This window comes from Siniperca chuatsi, linkage group LG7, assembly GCF_020085105.1.
Source record: "Siniperca chuatsi isolate FFG_IHB_CAS linkage group LG7, ASM2008510v1, whole genome shotgun sequence".
NCBI classification, from domain to species: domain Eukaryota; kingdom Metazoa; phylum Chordata; class Actinopteri; order Centrarchiformes; family Sinipercidae; genus Siniperca; species Siniperca chuatsi.
This window is the reverse complement of record NC_058048.1, coordinates 2,374,865-2,385,074: the sequence shown is the minus strand read 5'-3', so window position 1 is coordinate 2,385,074 and position 10,210 is coordinate 2,374,865. Positions and strand designations below refer to the sequence as shown.

At 41.2% G+C, this 10,210-nt stretch overlaps 1 protein-coding gene across 1 annotated transcript; it reads right to left on the bottom strand.

Annotated features, from left to right (window-relative positions):
• Nucleotides 1-4,454: 4,454 nt before the first annotated feature.
• On the bottom strand, nucleotides 4,455-9,617 carry LOC122879151 (dehydrogenase/reductase SDR family member 13-like). The gene is made up of 5 exons (XM_044202924.1): nucleotides 9,433-9,617; nucleotides 8,675-8,793; nucleotides 7,865-7,988; nucleotides 7,381-7,707; nucleotides 4,455-5,157 (listed from the first exon to the last, which is right to left on the bottom strand). Exons 1-5 carry the CDS (start codon nucleotides 9,557-9,559, stop codon nucleotides 4,898-4,900), a joined length of 957 nt encoding a protein of 318 aa, XP_044058859.1. The 5' UTR covers nucleotides 9,560-9,617; the 3' UTR covers nucleotides 4,455-4,897.
• Nucleotides 9,618-10,210: the final 593 nt, after the last annotated feature.

Sequence of the window (10,210 nt, the reverse complement as noted above, 5' to 3'; positions counted from 1 at the left end):
CTTTTATTTATTTATCATCTAGCGTTACTCTGGTATAGATCCTGTGCTTGCATAATGTTACACTTTTATAGAATGGCCCTTCAATCCTCTTGGCTTTTATTTTGATATATTTACTATTACTTCCGGGTCGCCTCTCTTGCTTTTCTTCATGACTTTCTTCAAAAGGAAAAAAAACGGAATTTGTCGATATTTCTTGTTCAAACGGTTCTGTTAAACCACGGTATTTTCATTTTTCTGTTTTTGGTTTCAAACGAAGAAACAAACTGCCAGAACGTACACGGACCATTATGCTGGATTTCTCTTAGTCTCACTTTATCAGCGTTAGTGACTTCCAAACAAATCAAAATAAATCAATCATTTACCACTAGTCATTATTATTAATCACATACAAATAAATCAGATAAATTATCAGTACCTCTAAGAAATAAGAATTCTGACCCTAATATTCTGAAATTCATACATGCAAGTTATTATACTGATAATGATCATTATGAAACATAACATCATTAACCAGCTCCATCAAATATCACATCTATTAAACACCATTATAATACCAGTTCCATCACATATCAAACCTTATAATGACACCCTTAATCCACACGTTACCACACCAAACGCTAAGTAAGTGAAATAATTAATGCAGCGCCGTCAAAACCAAAGGCCAAGGAATGTACACCTCAAACGTTCTATAAATGTGAGTCTCTATCGCGGACAGTTTACAAAGGAAGAAATCATATGTACCTACAGCGTCTCTGAGGTCATCTAACGTTGATGCAAACCCTATTTCATATGCAGCTTCCACTTTTCTTTTCCCTGCTGGAATAACTACTTTGTCACACAAAAGAGCACATGCTGGTCTGAATCTAACTTAACCAAGGCCGGCATCTTTCCCCACCTGGATAACCTGGAAGCCTGATTAAATGTTCATTTCATTAACCTGAGACTTCCCCTCACCTGACCTCAGCAGCTCAGCACTGCCCTCGTGTGCGAGATTTCATTATTGGCCTATTTACACACTATATTGAAAAACAACTTGGATTTGAAAAGGAAAAGAAATAAATTCAGCCAATGCCTTGTGTCTTAGCAGATAGGGAACACTGGAGGGCGCTCATTGTGGTCGTGTGCCCCAAATATGACTTGCAGGCAGGGCTCAAACCACCACCTACTCCACCTGCTGAGGCACAACCAGCATCCTGCCCTGCAGTGTACAGCACCGTGCCACTACAAGACAATAGCAAACAGCTTGTGAAAGAGAACAATTACCGTGTTTACCAGAATGTTTTAAGTTCACGGAGTAATCCCTTATATCTCAGTAAAGGGTTGGTCCAGCTCTTTTAGTGGAATCTAGCCATGCAGAGTTTTTTGTTTAATTTACTGAGATGTCTGAGAGTTCTGCTTCGAACCCAATACAGTAGAGGTGAATGAAATTATGTTTGTGGTGCTAACAGCATTGAAAATTGACATTTAAAAAACTTAACGGCAACATGTATTTTCAGAAACAATGTCTTCTGTCTGTCACTGTCTGTTTTAGTAATTCAGATGTCTGTCCATCGTGCTGTCCAGAGTTTTCACTGAAACAGTTTGTGTTAAACTTTGTATTCTTGTTGAATTGATGTTGAACTCAATGACCTCTACTGTTTGCTAGAACATGTGAGGCGATGTGCTGAACTGTAACTGGATAAAGAAAAGATTGTCATTAAAGGTGCTGCTCAAGGAGGAGATAGGAATCGATCATGAAAGTGTGTTCCTCCCCACCAGCGCTGAGGTTAAAGGAGAAGCCTGTGCAGAAAAATGTCCGAATGTCCTACTGAGTAATTACAAGAGCGCCTCTCTTAACACACACAACTGACCTGGCTTTCATGCCTACCCGTGTTAATAATCAGTGCTCATAATGAACAGAATCCATAGGTCTGCTGGGTTACGGTTCTCAACAACCTTGCTCCAAGCAACAAAGGCCAAGGAACAGCATGAAGAGACGCTGCGGTTTCTGTTGCTAGAGTTGTGCTACGCTACTGCCCCCCTGTGGACACACGAGACATAGACAGCCAGTACATTCAAATAGTTTCACTTGACTGTTTTAGGAGACTAAACCCACCTAATAACAGCTTCTGAAACATGACATGACATGACGGTAAATTTACCCATTTCTCATGGTTGTTTTGACTCTGACTTGTCTTGGTCTCCACCAGCCATCACCTCTTAGTTTTTGGTCTCGACCAAGTCCAGTTGGCATCTGAAATATCATCCTTCCATTGCTGTATATGAAAAGTACAGTCCACCCACATTATATCCAGAAATCACAATGACTGTCAATGGAACTAAACAGCAAATATAACAACATAACAAGCATAAGAAATATTACTGTAACAAATAAGACTTCCTTCTTTGTTATTCAATTTAGTTTATTAATTCGGTTGTGCAGTGAAAGCAACTTAATCAAAAAATACAATAAAAAAAGCACAGAACTCCCAGTCTCAACCCCCAGCCCTCACCCCTGTATGGGAAAAACGACAGGTCATGAGAGAAAATATAAACAATGAAAAATACAACAAGGTGGTTATTTGACTAAGAAGTCTTTAACAGCTGCTATTCCATCTTCCCATAACCACCAGTGGTAGAAGTAGCTGCACTTACCCTAGCAGCTGACAGACAAATAAGATTTTCTTTAGGAATATTACACTTTATTCAATTTCTGTTACTATTCTTTCTGATAGACTGAAATGATGATGAGTCACTTACATGTAAGGTTTGTATTTTAACCCAGCTCAGTCAGAGTATAAATGAACCTTCAAAGTCCATCTCCTGACTTTGCATTACACCCACAGGGTGGCCCACCCCACCGCTAACAAGGTGTAACAAGATGTTACCCAAGCCTCCCTTACAGAAAACACATTTCCTTATGTTGTTAAATAGTTAATAACTGCTGCCAACCTCAACACCTTTGCATTTAGTCTTATATTTAAAATGTTACCTGCTGCAATCAATAGTCCGTTATTTCCCATAGATTTCACTGATTTCTGCAGTCATTCTGAGGGGGTCCCATTTTTTTGAGAGATCTGATATTTTGAGATGACTTGTTTTAAGTGGCTGGAATTTGTGAGTGATAGCAATCAGGTTTGAAGATTGTTCCCAGATAATAAGCATAGGTCAAATCTGGTACAAGCACGTGTCCTTATCTTTTTGTGGAAAACTGCTGAACATGTTAAAATAGACACAAACATGAAGTAACTTATTCAATTCAACTTTATTTATATAGCACCAATTCATAACACGTTATCTCATTGCATTTTCCTATAGAGCAGGTCTAGACCGTACTCTTTATAATATTAATTACAGAGACCCAACAAATCCCACCATGAGCAAGCACTTGGCGACAGTGGCAAGGAAAAACTTCCTTTAAGAGGCAGAAACCTCGGACAGAACCAGACTCAGAAGATCACAAAGCAGTAAAGGCTGCACTGTTATTTGTTCTCTGTTCTGTCATAACTCACTTTGTACTGAGCAAACTTTATTAGCACAGGTGCAACGCAACAGGCCCATCAACATTTCTCAACAGCAGAGTATGTAGAGCATCTCCAGCCAGAAAAAGTGTTCATTCTTGGTTTTTAAGATACTTGATACAGATGGATAATGCACCAGAATTCATTTTTAAAAATCCCACCATAGTAAGCAAATAATTACTAACTCTCTTTCTCTCTATATATATTCCATATTTCAGTTCAAATAGTGCATAAGAGCTAAACATACTTATATTACTGTACAAAATGCAGGGCAAAGTTTGAAGTACTACAGATTAAAGACCCAACTCACAGCAGCTGAAGTAGAACTTATCACAGTAAGTAAAATATGACACTGAGCTGGTAGTTATCACTAGCACAGATCAAGTAACTGAAGTCAGAGTAGAATAGCAGAATTGCCACGATCAGTGGATTTGTTTAGAAAATCTGTATCGCCGTTTTGTGTAGATTTCAACTGTTGTGAACTCTGATGTGAATTTGTACCATTGACCAAACTGTTTTGGCAGGCTGGCTTTGAGGGAACTAAGATCCAGAGAGCCCAAAATAGAGCTATTGGCTATCATATTAGCTGTGTTGCATCATCTAGTTTTCTTTTTGCGATACTATAACTGCTCCACTTCTCTGCTTTGCAGAACAGTGCGACACAAGCGGATGATGTACAAATATTGTACATTCCCTTGCATTAACTGTGCTAACGTATTGTCCAGTTAGCACCAAAGAGAGCAAGCAGCCACTGTGTCGCCAAGCTGCCAGCACCATCTATCTGAAGCACGGGAATGGAACGTGGTGTGCCGCGTTCTGGTCTGATGGAGAGTTTTCAAAGCACTTTTCTTCTTCATACTGGCCCGAGTAACATTTCACTTTGTTTGGCTACTCACAGTGAAAGACCACCATCAAATCTATCAAGCATGTCAGTAATGATAGGAATGTCCAAGATGACATTGAGAGCACTAGAGTTTATTTACACAGGGCACTATAATGACTCCGCCGACATGCCTGATTTTAAGAGTATCTGCATTTTCCTTACTTAGATTAACATTTGTACCTGCTGCAGATTATCATATCACTCATACCTGTGCTTTTTTAAGTAGGATTTAAGTGGAATTTGTAACTGAAACTTCCCAGATTTCAGTTGGGTTTTTTTTAAATGTAATTTGGCCACAAGCACAATCATGACATCTTTGTAGAAAACTGCCATCTGATAATCAGCAGCACAAGTGTAAGGTTATGCAGATAATAGAAATATTAATATGCTCTGTCATTATTCAAAAGATCCACTACCTCGTACATCTATGAGACCATAAGAAACCAGCCAAACACTACGACTTGAACACTGGAGGCCGGTTGAGGTTGGAGCTTCTGGATTAAGATTCCGTCTCTTATGAGGAACTGGTTAGCCTCTCGCTCACTTCCCACAGCTTCTTTGCCAGGGCATCATCTCGTCCCTTGGCTCCCACTTGTTGCAGTGCACAGTTAGAGAAGCAGCGTCCGCTAAGAGGCTCGATGCCCTCTTGCAGGGCACAGTACAGGGTGGTCTGGGACCCCCCCTCAGGGTCCAGGAAGAAGAGCTTGGCAAAGGGCATTATGAGGAGCTGCTGCCACAAGCTCATACTGCGGCACAGTTCTGTGCAAATGACTCCTGCAAGAAGAAAGTATCCCAACAGGTGAAGTCTGGCTGAAGTGCTGCATGTTTACTGTGACACAGCCTGGCTTACAGGTAGTCTATTCTTTCAATTCCAAGCCCTGCGCTCAGATACTGTTCAAACATAATGTAATCTAGTGGCAGCCATACTGGGGGGTGGGATCTAGAACACCCCAGTAACAACAAGTGCGAACAACATCAAAAACAAAATTAACCACAGAATTGACTCCAAAACCTTTGGGGGAAATAAATGCAGATACCTGGCGCAGGAGCATATGACTAGATTTTAGGACTAAAAGCTCACTGTAACATAGTACATCTGTACAGTGATATATTTTAAATGATGCACTGAAGATCTGTTGATGCCATTGTGAAAATCTGCCACTTGGTGTTAATTGTGACAAATCATCATCAGACATTGCCAGATGTTTTTCAGTTGTGGTCAGTTATTTGTGAAGTCAAAATGCAAAGGAATGGCAAATATTGCTTTTGCAACATTTCCTGTGTCCCACTCGCACACTGCACATTACACAGTAACTCTAAATGTATGGTTGTAGTAAGCTCACATTGGAGAACTGGGGGGAAAGATCAGTGTATCGTTGTAGGACATTATTATCACACAATGCAATACACAATGTAAATGTAGATAGAAAACAAGCAAACAAAAATAAGAACATTGGACAGGAAGCAAAGAAATAAAGCCCCTGAAGATATGCATCTCATCATGTCCGTGTGTTGGTCTCATGTCTGAATAAGCACGCTGCTCACGTTCACGGAAAAGTCACGGCAGCAATCTTACCAGTTCGACCTGTAACAGTCCCGAGACTTTCAACACGGCACAAGGCTGAGCTGAAAGTCGTGACATTAAAGTGAAGGCTGAAGCAGCACCGTTAAATACACAGAGGGATATTCTCACACACACACACACACACACAGCTTGTTCTACCTTCTAAAGATAACTAATACATTTATCAATTATCATCTCTTATGCACAAAGAAAATAAAAACTGATTTAATAAACCACACAACACTGTGAACGCGCTGATTTGAAGCTGTTAAGATTCTTCTGGTGAATTTATAGAAACACTTCCCCCGCAGTCAGCGCAAAACTGATTTTAAAAACCTCTCATTCACCGACAGTAATCTGATGTGCGGCTCGATCAGCTTTCACTCATGCCAACTGCCTTAAAGTTTTCAAAAGTTCTTTAAAATGAGAGAAAGTCAATATGACCTGAGGGGAATATGCATGTTTAAAATACAAAGGGTGGGATTAACGGAAAAAGTCATTGTATTTCTGCTAAAGGGCTGAATTTATGGAACAGTTGTAGTGAGGAACTGAAAACGTGCAGCACACTTCAGTTAAAAAAGAAATTCAAATAATTAAATGGACAAATACAGAAAGGTATGATCAGAGTGACATGTTGGCATTAGTGTGGTAGGGATAGTGTGTAACCTTTTGTGGAAATAGATAGTGTCTTTGGTATTGGTAAGAATTGGTGCGGTAAGCTGTAGCTTCAGCCTACACCTTTCGTAGAAAACCATCTTTCTGCTAAGCTGCACTGTTGTGTTCTGTCTGTAGTCTGTTTTTCTCTTTTATCCCAAATTGTTTGTGTTTTTTTACAGACTGACATTTTTTTAATTTGGATGAAATTATTAACATCCAGCAAAAAACTATGTCTGTGCACTGTCAGACTTTATAAAATCCACACAGAATAAAATTAAATGTTCTAAAATAAACTATTAAATGACTAAATTGATGAGTGATGAGAGGGGGCAGGCATCCCTCGTGCTCATGATGGTCATTAATGATTTTAAAGTCCGTCACTGATGCAGCCTGTGAGAACAGAAAACACTCCTCTTCCTGTCCAACTGTTTCTCTCCGTATACGTCATGTCGTGTTTGCATACAGCCATAATGGCACATTTACGTGACAGAGACCTATGTCTGAATGACTGAATGTCTGTGGTGCTGTTGAACTGTACTGGGTTATAATGAGGGGTGTGTCTCTATTATTTTGTCCCCCCCCAATTTATGAGGATCTATGAGGGTCGGCTAAATAAAGTCCAGATTTTATAGTATATCTGGACTATAAGCTTTACTGTCACAATTTTTAGATTAGTTGATCTAACTTTCCAGCTTGGTCTCGACCTGCAAAACAGCTGCCAGAGGACATGTTAAATCACACTAATTTCCTATATAAAATGTGCAGTAGGCACTGACCTGGGTGGAGGCTGTAGCAGGTGACACTGGTGCCCTCCAGCCTGTTGGCCAGCTCCCTGGTGAAGAGCACATTACACAGCTTGCTGTTGCAGTGGTCCTGAAAGCTGTGCCAGGTAGACTGACTAGACACTAAATCCTTCTTGGAAGCCAGCAGAGGGAAATCAATGTTGCCAAAGCGGTGCAGAAGGGCAGCCACGGTGACCACTCGACTGGGACCGCACTGCTGTAGTCGCTCCAGGAGAAGGTTGGTGAGCAGGAAGTGGCCCAGGTGGTTTACCCCAAACGCCATGCTGAAACCATCCTCCGTCTGTCCTGGACCCATCACACCTGAAACAGAGTGGTTCAATCACTTCGTGTACTTCCATTTTACAGCACTGTCGAGGTGAAGTCAAATGTAACTGTACTTTATTTTTTTGTTTTGATGTTAAAAACCCCCTCAACAAAAAAAGGAAAGGGATATTCCACCATATTTGAACATCCTCACCTGCGTTGTTGATGAGGATGTCCAGTCTGGGTTCAGTCTTCAGGAAGGTTTCAGCAAAGCTGCGAACAGACTTGAAACTCGCCAGATCCAACTGCATGAACACCACCTGATTGTTCCCACTCTCCTGAAGGACGTTAATGCAGGGTAAGTCTGGCTGCAGCGCACACATCTACACGACCTGAGCAGTACACTTTCCGCATTAGAAAATACACTTGAAAATATTGACAAAAAAGTTTCCTGCAGTCTGGGTGGTCTTGACAGTGTGGACAGCGTGCGGTCTCCTGAAGGCTCAGGTAATTTCAGTCACTGTGGTCAGAGTGATTATAAAAAACACCGGCACATCCTGATTATCACAACTTACTTCCACATTATTACAAATGTGCGGAGGCTGTGGGCGAACTGGGGGTTAACAAAGGGGTGGTTCTGGTATGCTTTTTCTACAAAGACGTTCTATGAAAGTGTGTGCACACTACACTCAGCTGCCAATTTATTAGGTACACCTAGCTAAAACTAATGCATACAACAGTCCTGCAATAAATCCTGGCTTCATGAAGGTCATAAAGTTCAGTTTTTGAGACTCGGAGTTTGATTCAACTGTATGATCATTCTGAAGGCTGCAGTTTGTGCTGCTGTTGAACTGGACTGGGTTATAATGAGGGGCGTGTTTCTAGTATTATCTATATTAGATCAATGAGGCTAGGCTAAATAGAGTCAATATTTTAATATATCTGGACTATAAGCTTTATAGTCACGGTTTGTAGATTAGTCTCCTTTGCAGAGGCCTTTCTAACTAACTATCGGAGTACTTACTCTGCGGATGTCAAAAGCAGCCGCCTCAGCTTTCTCCTGGCTGCGGCAGGCCAGGATCACCCTGGCTCCTCTCTTTGCCAGATCCAGAGCCGTGGCCTTGCCGATGCCAGTGTTGCTTCCTATGCAGGAAAGTGATTCACGTACATCAGACTCAACAAAAAACTGACATAAAGGAGCTGTGCTGAACTCAAGGACACCGAACTGTCATTCAGAGGCCTGTCAATTTAATGTTGCCTGCAAATACAGCTTGTAAAAGGAAAGATCAGAACCATGGTAAACAAATCATCATCAGGTAGGTGAAACGGGTGCACAATAACAAACATCTAGGATCCAAAACTAAACTATGAAGAGAGTGAAAGAGTTCATATTCTAGGGTCTTAAGAAGGATGAGAATGTCACGTGGAAACTGCAGTACTTCATGGGTAATGGGAAAATACTAACTCAAGACAGTGTTTCTATTTATTTTAGATGTAAGTAAGTTGCTTCGCCATATGCAGACCTTTCTTTGGGCCACCATCTAGCGGCCATTAGACGAACTGCAGCTGCTGCTTTGCCACAGCGGTGTGCTGCTTGGTCTGACTGGAAATGTGTGTTTGTGTCGGTGGACCAGCTTGGAACACTGGTGAAAGGTGACTGAGGCCAGCACCGACACGGAACACCTGGGGGAGCGTTTCACAAAACAGAGCCGCCCCTGCTGTTTACATGAAGATGAGTGAAGCTACATGTTAGATGCTGCCAGAGGAGACTCCAGTCGGTACCTGTAACAATGGCCGTCTTCCCCTTCAGCGACACTGAACTTGAGCAGCTGGCTCCTCTGAACACACCGTAGTACACTATCACATAGCAGGACACTGCTCCTGCTACGAGGCAGAGCAGGGCCGACATGGCTGCACTGAGCTAGCGACAGTCTTCTTCTTCGAGGTTTTACGGCAGTTTGCATTCTTCTTCTTTTCCTTTTTATGGCGAATTTGCAACCGGGCGGAGCATTATCGCCACCTACTGTCGTGTTACATTGTTCTTATACCCTTGTTATCAGTCCTGTGTTTTGTAGATACGTGAAGAGATGTTTTAGAACCGAATTTCCAGAGCCATTTGCGAAGATTGTTTTAAGATTCAAGTGTTTAATCCATTTGCGTTCCCCTTAATAACTGTCTTTCACTTGCATATTTAGCACAGAGAAGAGTTACATGATCCACAGTCTCAGTCTTAACTTTCAACTCTGGGATTTTTAGACTCATCAGTAACTATATGTACATCATGCCCATACCTCTCATATAGTATAGTGTTAAGCCTGCAAATTTAATGCTTTTCTGCTTGAATGACCAAATTGTTTACTTCTAACTCAATTACAGTGCAAAAACTCTCCTTTTTGATTTTGTTGCTTCCCCACTAGAGCTGGGTATTGCCACTGATTTCCCAAATCAATTTGATTCCAATTCACAAGGTCCCGATTTGATTTCTGATTCGATATCGATTCAGTTAGGGATATAACGATACCAGTTTTGCTTGGATATGAAAGGGATTCTCAGAGAACTA